We start from the raw sequence: 16404 nt of genomic DNA, 5'->3' as shown, positions 1-16404 counted from the left end.
AATTACTGACATTGTTATTATGATGAGGCAAAGTCTATACGAGTGTTGGAATACAATGATAAGTAACAATAGCCCTTAGGTAACAACATTCCTTAAGTAACAACATTTCTAAGTAACAACATTTCTTAAGTAACAACATTCCTTAAGTAACAACATTCCTCATATAGATATTTTTTTTCTTCTCTTCACGTATTGGTACACACACACACACACACACACACACACACACACACACACACACACACACACACCTCCTCCAGACAACATCCTTCACAATGTATTTTTTCCTCAGCACCGCCAGCCAGAAACACCCATATATCTGGTCCCTTTCAAGCCTACTCGAGTTTAGCTTCCATCATGGTTATTTTCGCCGCCTTTTTGAAATATTGCTCGACTTACCTCTGGAAGTGTTTGTTTCTTTATCGGTGTTTTGTGTTTTTGTTGTTTACGGAGTTCTTTTAACTAAAGATCTTAATGGTTCCTTTAAGTATTTTTCCTATGCTACAACAGGAGGTAAACGGAAACAGCAGTTATTCCTGTATCTTATTAGAATTATTATTTTTTTTTACTAAGAGAATATACAAAATCTCGAGCAAAAATTGCACTAAAGGGATCACGGGTATATCAAAGGATTCCAATCCCACTTCAAGGAAGCGCCGGATCTTCCATATCCTGTGGCAGATGTTTCGATTCCACACGAGAAAATCTGGGAGGCGCAGTGAAATAAAAGAGAGTGTTCAGACAGAGGTTCCATCTTCTCATGTTGGTTAACGCTCGTACATTTTCTCTCTTTTGGAGTTGTGGAGAAGAGAATGTAGTGAATTTTATTCCAGGAGGTAAATCCTTTTAACTTCCAAGAATATTTTTTGGTATAAAACCGCCGCTGTTGGGTGTGTGAGCGAGGGCAGTTTGCTGCCACTCAAACAGGAACCTTAAGATTTTTCCACAACAAGACTCCGTAAACAAGAAAGTTGGACCTGGCAGCCTCAGAAAATATATTATTTTTTGGTACGGAAATTGGGGCTCTCTCTCTCTCTCTCCAGAAATTTGACGTAGTTGCCTCAAGGGGTCCCAGAGGAGCCCAGCGACTCTGTGTTGTGTCAGCTGGACTGCCTTCCCCTGGCCCGGCCGGCCTCGCTACCTTACTGTTTCTCAAGACCAACAGAATAATCTCTCCTTCCACCTTGATTTATGATACTCTTACATCAAGGCGAACTTATCATTTATCATAGGAGAATATAGTTAGTAGACGTGTCCATTTGTAAGTCTGAGAATACAAGACTGGTTATACCTCGCCATCCCAGGCCTACACGACTGGGGCCACTGAGTTCAATATAACCTACTGTACATAGTCACTATATACTTCCATGTCTTGTCTACTTCTCACATGTTATTTTATAAGAGAAAACATTTACTTTACACTTTTAATAACTTGTATAAAATGTGTAAATTTACTCTGCATCAATCAGCCATTAAGTTGCGACCTCGGTTCCTTAGATGATTTTTTTCTCGTAATATCGTTGTTCACACGTATCGTCTCACTCGTTTCTCAATCCTCCTATTTGGTTGTTAGTGACGTGAGTGACTTAACAGCTGAGGACTCCGGCGCTCAACTTGCCTCGACCTACAAGTTTGTGGCCCAAGTTGACATTTCTGGTCTTGTAAAGTTGACGAGATGTTGTTGTCTTCCTCCTGGTCATTCTTCATCTCTTTCTTCTATTGTCTTATTGTGTTCAGTGTCTGTGTTGAGATGAGCTACACTGGGCTAGACGAGGTTGGGCTGAGCTGGATAGGCGTGGGCTGGGCTAGATAGATTAAGTGTTACCTGATGGCTGGTCTGGGCTGAACTCTCTTAATTAAGGTAGACACCGTGACTACCTGCCTCTTCACCTCATTAACTGTAGGCGAATGAGTAATTGCACCAGCCAGACGACCAGAGCTCGTTCATTATTCACAGACCAAAGGACAAAAGTCATATTTATCTGTTATTCATTTTGTATAACAGACGTGACACTACAGTAACAGTAAACAAAAAAAGAATAAAAAATAAAAACAATAAAAACTATCTGGAAAAATATTGTTTTCTTAGAATAAAAATTAATGTGATTTGTCACTAAAATAACTATATGAATGGCTATTATTTGACCAGCTTTATAGTACAGGTATACAAACAATGGTGAACAAAGAGAAGGAAATGAAGGTTCAGAATGTTCAACCTGTTCAGTACAATGTCATTATGCATATTCGTACCAGTTCATCAAAAGCTTCTTCTTACTGTTTACCATTGTTTATATACATTCCAAATTGTATACCTGTATAGTGTATGTATACAATACGTGTGTTGTCTGTATACATGTTAAACCGTAGACACATTGACAAACAAATTTCAGGAAAGATAACAATAAAACAATCTACATTCATCTCAAATAAACTTTATTTTGTTAATAAGAATATCTGAAGCAACTGTTAGGATTTGTTTAATACAAAAAAAAAACATTATTATTTACAGTAAAAATGTACAAACGTTCTGCTCGGTCATACACGATCCTAAAATATTTCTCCGGGACAAAATATTACTGTGAGCAGAACCTTATTAAGATAATGTACAAGGTATGGTTGATATGTTAACAGACGCCCACTAGCATCAAGTTCACTAAGAGCGTTACTACCATCAAACGCCTCTATTGGTGAAGAGTTTCGGTTCTAAACACTCATTGGTTATCTCACCCTGCATGTGGATTGGCTAGTCATTAGGGATCCTTTTTGGCGTGTGATAATTGTACGAGTTATTGAGCAGTGAAATTTTGTGAAGTTATTTATATGTCCTTAAATTACAAGGTGTTTGATAGTGTGAATGAACGTTAGTAAGTGTAGTCTCTAAAACAGTTCTTAATCTATTGTATGATGCGTCTGAATTTCATTGTTTACTTGATATTACCATTAATATTGCACGTGATATCATCAGTTGATTTACTTCACTGTAATTCATATAACAGATGAGTATAGCCGCGGGGGACATAACCACTAGCTAACATACATTCAGGGCGAGTTACCCATAATACTTCCGTTTTCTATGATGTTATCGTTACCTGCCCTTATGATTTACCTTTATTACACTAATATAAACAAGTATCTCTCGGTTAACCTTAAGAACTAGTTATTTGAACAAACAGCAAATATAACTATACTGTAGAGACCCACTGTACTGTATATATGAACCGTGTTGAGTACCAGTGTGTTCAGTGTCCCCCGGGCCGGCGTGAAGCAACACACTGGCTGGGAGACACTGTGGCGGTCACTTGTGCTCCCATCCCGGCATAAAACGACCTGGCGTTCATATATTGCAGCGTCCATAAGCTTATCCTTACGGGTTGGAAGGAAACGCCAGGCGCTGACGATTGCCTTCTCTGGCGCTGTTTTCTGTTCTATCTGGGAAGAATCTAAGGTTGTGGTACGTCTCCCTCCTGTCAGTGTAGGGCAACACGGCCATCCTCTCACTGGAGGATGTTACACCAACATTTACATAATGTTTTGTTAACTTGTGTCTCTATAATCTTTATGGTGTATATATATTCCAATTTTGTTATTATACACAGACAATATTACTTACATAAAACAATCTTTATTTACTTATAAACTGAATAACTATACTTCACACAGAGGCATCCACACTGATGAAACACACACACACACACACACACACACACACACACACACACACACATATTTAACAGAGTCTATTGCCTCTGTCTTTCCCTCACAGGACGGAAACATTAAAGCTCATAACCTTCAAAAATCAGCTTTACATGAGGAGAACATAAGGGTTATTATGTTCTGTTATAAAGCTAATACTGTGTGAGTATATAAACATTCTGCACCATTAACGTTCCCCCCTATACTATATGTCAGCCATCTTGGACTCCTACAAACAGTAACCACCACCTCATTCGTGTTAACAAACTCTCCTTTTTATATATTTTGGCACACTGAATCCATTCTTCTCACTCCATTAGTTATCATTTAAGAAATAAACTCTTAACAACCTTACACAACTACACCAGCCAGTGATCCAAACTTTTTCTTTAGTCACTGCTTCACATTCACTCTAGCTGAGACCGTTTTCTTTAATGTAAGACGTGGGGCTTAATTTTCTATTCATTCGAGCATATCCTTAACTAAATTCGTTGTATGTATAATAATATCTTTGTCTTCCTATCTACAAGACCTAGTTTACGGGCAATATTTTAGTTGGAGGAGGGGGACTGAAGGATACAGGTCTATATCCTTTAACAGGGCTGAAAGGAGTCAGGATACTGTGAGCAAACCGGGCTGGGCTGCTGTCGACAGGTGGGTAGCCGTTCATCTGTAGAGGAAACCACACAACAGTTAAAAAGTTGAAGCAATGTTTTCCAACTCTTGTCTTCTATTTACCGGTATTGCGTATGACACTATATCTCTCATATCGAGTTAAAATTTTGAAGACTTTTGGAGCAGTGAGCTGTAGCATATATTGGTGAGTTCATTGTTATAATGCTGCAATATGGACACACTCAATAACTGCTCATCAGTACCTGTCAGTTAACTTGGTCATCTTTTAGAATACTAATTCAGACAGACCTCACAGTGCACAACGATGAGGAATTGATATGACTACTAGCTCGTACAATCAGTAGAGGCCAGATACTATACATATATCTATATAAGCATCATATATCAGGAGAGAGAACTATGGTATCGCCTTGATGGCATGTCAGTGAGAAATCTTGATATTATATTTCATGAGAGTAAAAGAGAGGTACTGACCCTGCCATAGTTATGACTGAGGGAGGCGTCAGCGAGGTGGTGGGAGGACTGGTGGTGCCGAGCTGTGGAGGAGGAGGAACACGACCCGGTCTCCAGGAGGTCGACAGAGGCGCTGCGGTGCACGCCGCTGCTGCCCACCGACCTTCGATCATCACTCGAGTGTCTGGGATGGTCAGGGCAAAATATTAATGATTTTTGCCATGAATGACGTATTAAAAATTTGAAGAACATGCAGGTGTATAATAATCAATGTAGATGTATGTACATAACAGTAAGTCTCGGCTCCAGTAGTCCATATTTACAGAGTGGCGATAATAAAGACTTGTTTTTGTGACATAACTCAGTCTCTATATCAACAACACGACTTGACCGTAAAGAGAAGAATCAGTGACGGGAATAACTGCCAAGGACCATTTTTTCTTAGAGAAACATTTCACAAGTACAGTAAGGCAACACCGCCAAACAATATATCCTTGTACAATATTAATAAAAGCTTGACTGAGGTAGTGACATATATTGACTCAGAATAATTTTTTTAAATTTAACTTCCGATGTTATTGGTTGGGTCACAACTCACTTGGAATAGCGGTCACTCTCGTCGTTACGCTTGACCTTGACAGACACCACAGTGGGGCCCGCCACCTGGGCGTTGCCGTGGCAGAAGTCACGTCGGTAGTTGTTAAGGCTCTTGTTGGGAGATATTGAAGCTGGGGGACCTGAAGATGCAGAGGAAGGTATTAGTATGTGTTATAGAAGCTGTGAGTTGGGGAGAAAAACGGCTTATTGTTGAGTTGATGGGGAGGATGGTAGGGGGTAGGGGGGGGGTTACGGGATACAGAAGACGCGCCAGTTGAAGTGAGGAAGTTTGTGAGAAGGGGGGACACAGGTGTACAGAGGCGCTTGTTGGTTGGTAGGTGAGGGTGGTAAGCGGGAAGCCTTTGGGTGGTAAAGGATGGTTGGAGGGTCATTAGTGACTTCATGCAGTATCGGGAAGGTTATTGCAACGACCTAGAAAATATATTGAGGAACTGTTGAGGGGCGTGGTGAGGTACTTACTGCTGGTGGTGCGGGCAGGCGGGGAGTGTGAGTGACGGGAGTGGCGTGAGGGACTGCGGTACTCCCGGTACTCCCGCCGCTCCTGATGCAGCTCCGGTAGTTCCTGCATCAGTCGACGGACATCCGGGGACTGAGACCGGCGTAGGTTGTCCTTCTGGATGTGTTTACTACTGAGTTTCTGGCGGTGTGAGTAATTCATTTCTTGCTGGTAACTCTGCTGGCGTTGTGACCGCTGCGCCTCACGTTCAACAACCTCGTTCAGGTGGTTGTATATAGACCTTTTCTGGTTGTTGTGCTTGGGTGGTGGACTCTCGTGGACGATGACCGGATTATTCGCGTTGCGCTTTCTAGAAGCAGCGATAATCTCAGCCCGGAAGCCTTGTTTCAACTGGTCACTGTGGTCAGTGCTGCTTTTCCGCGATGAACTGCTGCTGGAACCACTGTAGTCATCGCTGATTTTCCTCGGGGAGGAAGCTGGAGCTCCGTCAGGGTCCTGTCTCGGGGCGGAGGTGAGGGTAGTGGAGGAGGTGGACGACCGACTTTCCTTCCTGTTCCGCACCCAACTCTTGAGTCCGGAGAGCAGACCAGGGGAAGCGTCTGAAGGTAACTCAGGAGGAAGGGAGGTGAAGGAGGGATACACCTGCTGCCGAGAAGAAAGACTCATGTTAGTAATGTCCTGTGGCCGCGGGACACCTTCTGAGCCCCACACTGTGCATAGCATTGGCGAGTACAGATTCAGGGACTCTTAATACCCTAATTATTCTCATGTCGGAAGCCTTAAGAATTTCACATTGAATTTCAGAAATAAGTATTGGACTTCAGATTGTTTACTAATACATGGTTAAGCTAAAACAGCTCCTGGAACTATTATTTCATTGTATATAAACGAGTGTCCTGTCTTCTTGTTGTTCACTTATGTAATTATATTAACCTGGTACACATATATGGCAGCTGGAGAGGAGGTGAGGACGTACCTGTGGGGCCGGGGAGCGAGGTAGAGGCGGTGGCTGGGACGAGGCCTGGCTAGACACCTCGTTCTGCTCTGAGGAGTAGGACGAGGGGGCGTGGTCGTCACTGGAATAGGAGTGGTTGTGTGTGTCTCTGCTGGTGTGCTGCTGCTGCTGCTGCTGCTGCTGCTGCATTTGGAGCAACTTCAGCTCCTGTTTCACCTTCCTCTTCTCTCTCTCCCTCTTCCTCTGGAATTCTTCTTCAACCTGCAGAAATGTGAGAAATTGTCAAAAGAATGTAATTGTAGCCTTGTGTCCTGTTAGTCTTTAGTACATGTTGACTTTAACTTTCCCTCTGTAATGAAACTCACTTGTTTGTGTTAAGTTGTTCAGCACAAAGTTTAATATGAAGTAGAATATCGTGTGTAACTATAAGTGGTGTATGAATATCGTGTGTAACTATAAGTGGTGTATGAATATCGTGTGTAACTATAAGTGGTGTATGAATATCGTGTGTAACTATAAGTGGTGTATGAATATCGTGTGTAACTATAAGTGGTGTATGAATATCGTGTGTAACTATAAGTGGTGTATGAATATCGTGTGTAACTATAAGTGGTGTATGAATATCGTGTGTAACTATAAGTGGTGTATGAAGAGAACGGATCAACTCTCACCCTCTTCATGGCTTCTATCTCCTTCAGCCTCAGCTTCTCCTTCTCGGCGACCTCCCTGGTCAGCTTCTCCTCAAGTTTTCTCTTCTCCAGAACCCTGACGGTGCTCTGGTAGGAAAACTTCTTACCCTTGGCCTTCTTGGAGGAGGCTAGGGCGGGATGGGAGTGTGGGAGGGAGGTAGGGAGGGAAGTGGGCCCATGGTAAGTCTCTGGCTGTGCTGGGTCCTCGTCACCTGTCGCAGGATGGTACATGTTGGTCAGTATTATAATATTTATGTCGTTCGCAGAATATTAATTATAAAACATTCCTGGTCACATCTGTTTACATACATCTTCAATATGCATATAATTCCGTTTTACTTTTACATTAAGATGATGATGATGTCTTTCTCGAAGAACAGAGTTACATTCCTGTGAAGACCAATACTTAATATATCTATAAATTATTCACTAAACCAGAACAAAGGAAAGTGAATAGACACGTTGTTGTTCAGGTTAAGGACTCACCTGACGGAGGTTTGCGTTCGTGATCGGGCGTCATCGGCCTGTCGGAGTGTCGGAGGTTGTGGTGGCGGTCGTAGTGTTGTGAAGTGCTGCTGTGACGTCGGTCAGACTCATCCTCACTACCTGCCTCCCCACGGCTCATCCTCCGCGAATTGTACTCTGGGAGATACATTATGTGGCCAGAGTTACCATGCTGGAGGTAAGACGGGGTGCGAGGCCGCGAGTCCTCCGGTGAGGCGTCACCACCTCCGACTGCCAGACGAGACTCAGATCTACTTCTGGTGTTGCGGTTACTGGAGAGGTTGCTGCCCGTGTCATGTTCTTCACACGTGTTGAGCGAGTTAGGGATGGAGCGAGACATGGACCAGTTGTCGCGCCAGTTGGTGTCGTCTCCTTGAGGTTGGGTTTGAGGCTCATCAAGTGTTCCGCTTTGAAGGTAATCTTCCGCACCAGGACTCTTGCGGCCCAGACCAGTGATGGCACCAGAGACGGACCGTTTAAGTTTACGGAGACTGTTGAACTTATGAGGAATGATGTCAGCAGGATTTCGCTTCTTGCGCCTTGACCAGCGATCTTTCTTGTCCGGAGACACGAGTTCTGAAACAGTTTCTGTTTCAGTCGGGGATTCGGCTTCAGTTTCTGGTGTCAGTTCCTGTGACTTCGGGAACATGTTAGAGCGTGATGTGAGTTTGGGAGGTGTGGAGAGTCCCTCGGGCAGGGCGGTGTGGTGTTCACCGTGGCTGTCAAGACTATTGTCATCCAGGTCTTGGGCAGGAGTCCAAGCACGTCGGACTTCAGGGAGACCAGAAACTACAGGTGAGGACGCTGCCAGTGGTCCCGAAGAGCCTTTGGTCTTCTCTGTGGCCATCAGAGGCTCAAACTCGTGTGTGGGTCCAGGGCTGCCGGCATCTCCTGAGATGCCCGAGTCGGCGGACTTTTCACCGGAGCCTCTGGGAGGAGCTGTAGGCCGAGTGAACCGCTGTATTCTTGCCTCGTACACTGAGTCTGGCTCCTCACTGCTGCGTGTCTCGTCTAGAGCTTCTGGGTGTCTGCTAGCACGCTCGAGGCTCAAGGAACGCCAGGCAGCGTTTGGACTAAATCTGGGAATTTCAAACTGTCGACGTGGTAGAGTCGGTCTTAAGTTCATGCACAGTTCACCCTCAACCCTCACGTCGTTCTCATTGTCCAGATAAAGACTCCCGGAGTTCTGTCTAGAGTGGTAGCCTCCATCCTCACGTCGAGATGACCCACTTGCTGATCTGTCGCCGTCGGCTCGACTCATCTTGTGGCGTTCAATAGCGACTGCAAACTCTTCTACGTCCCGAGACAACTTGCGATGATCACTGTGACCTCCACCATTACGACCGTCAGTTTCATCAACGGTTTTGCGCTGAGGTTCGGTTACCTTCTGATTCTCTTTGCGGGTACTGCGGCTGCGGCTCTTCTCATTACGTTCCAGAGTTCGACGTGAGTATTCGACAGTCTGGCCAGTGATGAAAACTTCCTCACGATTTCTGGTCTTGGCCGCTTCTTCTTGGTTTTTGATTTTGTGAAGACCTGTATTGGTCTCACTGCGGGGTTCTCGGGGCATCTCTGGTTCCATCCCGAAGAAGAAGGTTTTGCGCTGCGACTCATTTTGGTCAACTACCACTGCAGGGCTACTGGATGGTTGTGTGGTGGGCTTAGGCTTAGATGGTCGCTTTTCACTTTCTCTTCCCTTCCGTGTTAGTGAGGACGTCTTGGGTTCTTGTTCAGTAGATGTCTTTCTCAGGTTCTTTACAGTGTTGATGAGTTCTGCCTGAAGGTTTGCGGACATTTTCTTACGCTCCGTTACCTGTTCTTCTACAGTGTCCCATTCATCACCAGTAGCCTTCTCCCTTCCCTTCTTCTTCTCATTACTAATTTTTGCTGCGGCTTGATCCCACTCGTCATCAATATCCCGTCTCTCTACTTCCTCTGCAATTAGTTCGTGATGAGACCCGCTTGAGGACGAGCGGCGGTGTGAAGTGTTTTCCCGGTAAGAGTCGAGGCGGGAGACGCGACTGGTAGAGGAGGGGGTGGAGTTGTCACGCCCGTCTCCTGTCCAGCTCTTCCTCTCCTCCACCTTCCTCTCCAGTGTGCTCATCCTGCGGTGACTCTTCTGCTGATCCCTTTCAAGTGTACTGATTCTCTTTGAGTCTTTACCTGACCTCCGAGACTCACGTTCTATCGTGCTGCTTCGCTTCGAGTCAACCTCGTGTGTACTTGAGCGTTTGGAGTCTCTGTCGAGAGTTGCCCAGAGGCGTTGTTCTTGAGGCTGGTGGAGGTGAGTCAGGCTTGAAGCTGCAACTGGCACTGAAGAAGACACGGGGGAGTGGCGAAGCTCATGTTGCAGGCAGTCCAGACTCCTAGCACGCTCGCGAAGCTCATCTCGGGGTGAGCTGCGAGTTGGCGTGACGACTGCACGTCTGTCCTCACTGGCTGCCCGGCCTCTCTCTTGCTCTTCCCCTGAGCTGCGATGTTCTTCTCCTCCTTTGGGACGTCGAGACTCATTCTTTTTACGGAAGAGACCAATTTTACGTGATTTGGGTTTTTGAGGCTTAGGGCTGCTCACCATGTGTCTCTGAGGTTGATCAGCAAAGTGAACGACACAGGGGGTGGGCCACTGGCTGTGGGACGCCTGAGGTGTCATATCGCTCAGAGAGTGAGACCTCTCGGCACCGCGAGGCAGTGAATGGGAGTCTATCATCCCTGCCGGAGGGACTGGAGGCGCCTTGTATTTCTTCTTTGACTTGATTCTGCCCTTCGTCGGCGACTGACTGATGATTGTGTGAGGCGGTGGACTAGGAACAGCCGTAGGAGGGGACGGTCCTCTTAAGTCTGGTTCACTGGCATAATTCTTTGACGGTGGACGACCAAACCTGAGGTCATGAATGGAGGCTGCGCGCTCGTCGTGGAAGTGTGGGTAGTGGAGGGCGGTCATTGAGGCTGAGTGTGGCTGGTGCAGGGCGTGATGCTGCTGGTTGAGGACGATGGGCGGCGGGAAGGCTGGATGATGTGGGGCGTGGAATTCTGCCATTCGTCTGGCTGAGAGGGTGCCCTTCGTCTGTAGGATGTGACCGTTCTCTGTGGGCCGCAGACGCTGACCGGGGATCCTCTGGGGCAACACCTGAGGAAAATACTTACATTAGTCAAGAGTTGTGACTATAAATTATACTGCCATACCTGTTCTTCCCTCACATAATACTTCTCCAATTACTATTGTCAACTCCCCGTAAACAACACTGAATTCTTATTTTCCCTCAACAGGTGAAAGCAAATGTAATCATCAATCTTTTCCTCAGTTAAGTACCGGGATTATTATGACACTTTTAACAGCTATAATGAGCCAAAGAATCCCACATATTTTTATTACTGAAAATATTAAACTGGGACGAGGAGGAATAAGTGATGATGGGGGAAGAGGAAGAACATTAAGACAAGCGAAATAGGAGGAGGATAATGACGCAGGAAGTAAGAGATAGATTAAGGAAGTCAAAAGTGAAGCAAGGTCAAGGAGGCAGTAACTGAAGAGAGAGAAGAAAAAGAGGGTACTAAGAACACAGTTGTTGGCGGAGCAAACACAGTGTTGAGAGAGTGTGAGGAGGAAGTAAGAGGGAAGAAGAGGAGGTGAACCGTGCAGGCCGCCATTGTGTGTCTCTTAATGGGATCCGAGAGAGGAACTTTCTCGAGGTTAAGATATTTGAGTGTTGACTTAACCATAACGAACATAATCACCTTTAACGTAGATCTAATTTGATGTACATAAAGGCGATACCTGGATTACAGTCTAGTCAGTCCTCTGTCCCATCCATGAACCCTGAGACTCATGAACCCGTGAATCCGAGACCTGACACATGGTTGGTCCCATAGATGGTGTACTGGGTGATGTCTCGGATTCACAGATTCATGAGTCTCAGGGTTCATGGATGGGAGAAGGAGTGACAGGACTCTTATATGACGAAACATAAATCTTTATAAAAAAAAAGTAAACAAAATCCTTCCCTATGTCACTGAAAGTTAAAAAAAAATCTAACTGGAGCTCGAAGTTGGCGATCAAAATAACATTGAAATCTAACTTGAAATATATCTTAAGTTAAGTGTATTTTTCATCTTCTCTTACCAGGACTATTGATCTTACGAACCATTAAGAGACTGAACACCTGACCTCGCCTCTCACTAAACTATTAAGTGCGTGTTATTGTTATGTAGTGAAGAACTAAACATTAATACAAGAAATATGAAGAATAATTTACAGTTAATTGACGTGTCTTGATTTTATTGAGTATAATATATCTCTCTTTATTATATTTAAGGTATTGTCTTATCCAGTTTCTTGTCTGCCATCTTGGAGGTGTCTGGTTACTGAATATAGTTGCCTTAATCTATACTGTATATTTTATTGTGTTAATACCCATTAAGTCATCCTTCAGTTATTACTTATATTATGATGACTCCCTGACGTCGTGATGGACCCCTGTAGTTACATAGGTCAGGGACAAGGGCGTGGGATGGTCACGGCTCACTGGTACACGTCTCCACCTACCCTCGGTATGGGCGGCACCTCGGTACACACCCACACCCACCCTCGGTATGGGCGGCACCTCGGTACACACCCACACCCACCCTCGGTATGGGCGGCACCTCGGTTCACACCCACACCCACCCTCGGTATGGGCGGCACTCACTCCCCTGTCTGTTGCATCTTCACTCCCTCTAACTCCCTCACCATCCCCACATTACTGACAAAGTGCCCTCTTGCTTGATGTAAATTCCCCCCTCACCTCACTTCGCCTCACCACCCCTCCCCTCACCTCACCTCGCCTATCCTCACCTTACCTCACCTCACAACTAACGTGACCATTCTCACCTTAGTATCAGAAGTGGCTCCATATCTCTTGAGACGTTTGTTTTCTCTGGGGAAACTCTGAGTCCAGGTCAGGGGCGGCTGGGACAGACCCGCCCTACTACTGTTTTGATTACCCATCCTGCAGCTACTGATTGGGCGAGACGTTAAGGGTTTGACCGCTGATTGGCTAGGATGATATCAAGCGGTGATGACGTCACGTCCAATTGTATCTGCCCACTGGCCAAGGAGTTGAGAGTCCGTGTTTGGTGATTGGTTAAGAAGTTCTCTAGAAGTGATGACGTCCGATGAGTTATTAGAGGCGTAGAAGGTTTACTGCTCGTTATCTTCTTACTCACAGAACCAGAAGAAGAAAGAAGGAAGAGGCTTGTAAGGGCCATGGCTCAGTCTGGCCATCGTCACATAGCTCCTTGCTGCTCCCAACCTGTCGACAAAACAGAGACATTAAAATCATGGTAAACAGACATGGTGGTACGTGTTATCATGGTAGTAAGCAAACATGGTGGTACGTGTTATCATGGTAAAAAACAGACATGGTGGTACGTGTTATCATGGTAGTAAGCAAACATGGTGGTACGTGTTATCATGGTAGTAAGCAAACATGGTGGTACGTGTTATCATGGTAGTAAACAAACATGGTGGTACGTGTTATCATGGTAGTAAACAAACATGGTGGTACGTGTTATCATGGTAGTAAACAAACATGGTGGTACGTGTTATCATGGTAGTAAACAAACATGGTGGTACGTGTTATCATGGTAGTAAACAGGGCTTGATATACATGCTTATACATATACCACTAATATTAATAACGAGAATGACATACTGCATGGATGTGGGTGGTGGGCGGTCACGTAAACTGGCTATGGGCGGCACGTGAGTTAATGTGGGTGGTGGGCGTGTGAACTGGTTATGGGCGGCACGTGAGTTAATGTGGGTGGTGGGCGTGTGAACTGGTTATGGGCGGCACGTGAGTTACCTGTGGGTGGTGGGCGGTCACGTGGTTATGGGCGGCACTTGAGTGGTGGGCGTGTGAACTGGTTATGGGCGGCACGAGTTAATGTGGGTGGTGGGCGTGTAACTGGTTATGGGCGGCACGTGAGTTACCTGTGGGTGGTGGGCGGTCACGTGAACTGGTTATGGGCGGCACGTGAGTTACCTGTGGGTGGTGGGCGGTCACGTGAACTGGTTATGGGCGGCACGTGAGTTAATGTGGGTGGTGGGCGTGTGAACTGGTTATGGGCGGCACTTGAGTTACCTGTGGGTGGTGGGCGGCAAATAACCTGGTCGTGGGCACTAGGGACGATGTGGGAACTCTCACACCTAATACATTCACTCTTCCGCCCACCACACACGTCACCGCCCACCACACACGTCACCGCCCACCACACACGTCACCACCCACCCAGGCTGACGTCAAAGCTTATTAGCCTGACGTCTGATGTTTTATGATGTCTGAATAATAGTAGATGCAAGTTAATGTGGACAAATGTAAAGTACTTCGCCTAGGAGATGTAAACAGAGAAACCAGCTATCATATGAACAACGTTGTTATAGAGAAATCTGACTGTGAGAAAGATTTAGGAGTAATGATAAGTAGGGATCTTAAACCAAGTAAACAATGTGTATTTGCTCGAAACAAGGTTAACAAAGTACTTGGGTTCATACGAAGGAGTGTTAGTTACAAGACTAGCGAGGTCATCCTAAAACTATATCTTGCGCTTGTGAGACCTCACTTGGATTACCCAGTTCAGTACTGGTCACCGTTCTACAGAATGGATATAGAATCCCTAGAAAGAATTCAGAGGAGAATGACAAGACTAATCCCGGGCATTAGGAACCTTGAGTACAGAGACAGGTTAAAGCATCTTGATTCTTATGTTCTTATATGACGCCATACGATTAAAGTGACGTCACAGATACAGACGTCATAAACATTTACAAATAAACCATTAATGTTTACAGTCATAAATACTAAAACATGTAGTAAAGACACAAATGTTTAGAGTAGTGTTTTAGATGTTTATTCTAGTGTTGTGTGTGTGTGTGTGTGTGTGTGTGTGTGTGTGTGTTTCAAGTGATTGGTGGAGTACAACACAACTTAACGACCTAATACTACTGTTATTTCCTCTATGAGTTAACAAGTGTCATGTTGTTTAGTTATGCATCTCGAGTTATTCACACAATTATACATGTTACTTCACTTTCTTCTGCTGGTTAGGTCAAGAAAATTAATGGTATTGTGTATTTCATTTTATGTGGTACAGTCCAACACTCATGGTACAGTCCAACACTCATGGTACAGTCCAACACTCATGGTACAGTCCAACACTCATGGTACAGTCCAACACTCATGGAACAGTCCAACACTCATGGTACAGTCCAACACTCATGGTACAGTCCAACACTCATGGTACAGTCCAACACTCATGGTACAGTCCAACACTCATGGTACAGTCCAACACTCATGGTACAGTCCAACACCATGGTACAGTCCAACACTCATGGAACAGTCCACCACTCATGGTACAGTCCAACACTCATGGTACAGTCCAAATACCATGGTACAGTCCACCATGGTACAGTCCAACACTCATGGAACAGTCCAATTCATGGTAATAGTCCAACACTCATAACAGTCCAACACTCATGGTACAGTCCAACACCATGGTACAGTCCAACACTCATGGAACAGTCCAACATTCATGGCACAGTCCAACACTCATGGTGGCAGTCCAACACTCATGGTACAGTCCAACACTCATGGTAATAGTCCAACACTCATGGTACAGTCCAACACTCATGGTACAGTCCAACACTCATGGTACAGTCCAACACTCATGGTACAGTCCAACACTCATGGTACAGTCCAACACTCATGGTACAGTCCAACACTCACGGTACAGTCCAACACTCATGGTACAGTCCAACACTCACGGTAGATAACTTTATTCACGGGTCAACCGTGTGAAGCTTCAAGGTAAGTCAGACAGACAGACAGACAGACAAAGGCAAGAAGTATTATACCTTGGTTCCAGGAAGCAGGTGGCTGATTAGTGGCCTTACCTCACCTGCCGGGAGACAAAGAGAGGAAAGACGCCACTAATAACTAATTCAGAATATTTCTTTAAATTCTGTATTGTAGTTTTGTAATTCTTCCGTAATCTCTTATCTGTTTTTTCTGTATTTTATTGTTTTTTTCTTTTGTATTTTTCGTGTATTTTATATTTTATTGTGTATTTTTTGTATTTTCCGCTGTATTTATCGAGTACTTTTGTATTTCCTGCTGTATTTATTGTGCATTTCCTGCTGTATTTTCTTTTATTCTGTGTTACTCGTAATGTTGTACGTGTGTCAGTAGTTATGGTCATTACATTATATTACTCACTTCTAAAACCATCCAATTCTGATAAAATTCTCTTCAATTTTTTTTATCATATATTATTAGCAGAACTTGGGAACTTTTAGACTAATTTCAATAATTATTTCTATCAACAGTTGTGAGGTGGTGATGATAATGATGGCTTTCTGCGCC

The 16404-nt window shown here is 44.8% G+C and overlaps 1 protein-coding gene across 6 annotated transcripts in view; it reads right to left on the bottom strand.

Annotated features, from left to right (window-relative positions):
* Positions 1-231: 231 nt before the first annotated feature.
* LOC121875555 (serine/arginine repetitive matrix protein 2-like) overlaps positions 232-16404 on the bottom strand; it is a 142910-nt gene continuing 126737 nt past the window's right edge. For 3 of the 6 annotated variants that reach the window (XM_042380139.1, XM_042380141.1, XM_042380140.1), the window contains 8 exons: positions 12873-13293; positions 7988-11132; positions 7484-7713; positions 6834-7073; positions 5860-6502; positions 5381-5519; positions 4804-4966; positions 2417-4363 (listed from right to left, as the gene is read on the bottom strand). In XM_042380139.1, coding sequence (XP_042236073.1) covers positions 4226-4363; positions 4804-4966; positions 5381-5519; positions 5860-6502; positions 6834-7073; positions 7484-7713; positions 7988-11132; positions 12873-12989 — 4815 coding nt within the window. In that variant the 5' untranslated portion in view covers positions 12990-13293 and the 3' untranslated portion in view covers positions 2417-4225. Of the gene's footprint in view, positions 252-2416; positions 4364-4803; positions 4967-5380; positions 5520-5859; positions 6503-6833; positions 7074-7483; positions 7714-7987; positions 11133-12872; positions 13294-16404 lie in introns of those variants that run through there. The other 3 variants (XR_006090630.1, XM_042380142.1, XM_042380143.1) reach the window with 3 other exon arrangements.

Source organism: Homarus americanus, unplaced genomic scaffold (genome assembly GCF_018991925.1).
Source record: "Homarus americanus isolate GMGI-L3 unplaced genomic scaffold, GMGI_Hamer_2.0 scaffold58957, whole genome shotgun sequence".
NCBI classification, from domain to species: domain Eukaryota; kingdom Metazoa; phylum Arthropoda; class Malacostraca; order Decapoda; family Nephropidae; genus Homarus; species Homarus americanus.
The sequence above is the reverse complement of the archived record's forward strand: the minus strand, read 5'-3'. Positions and strand labels throughout refer to the sequence as shown.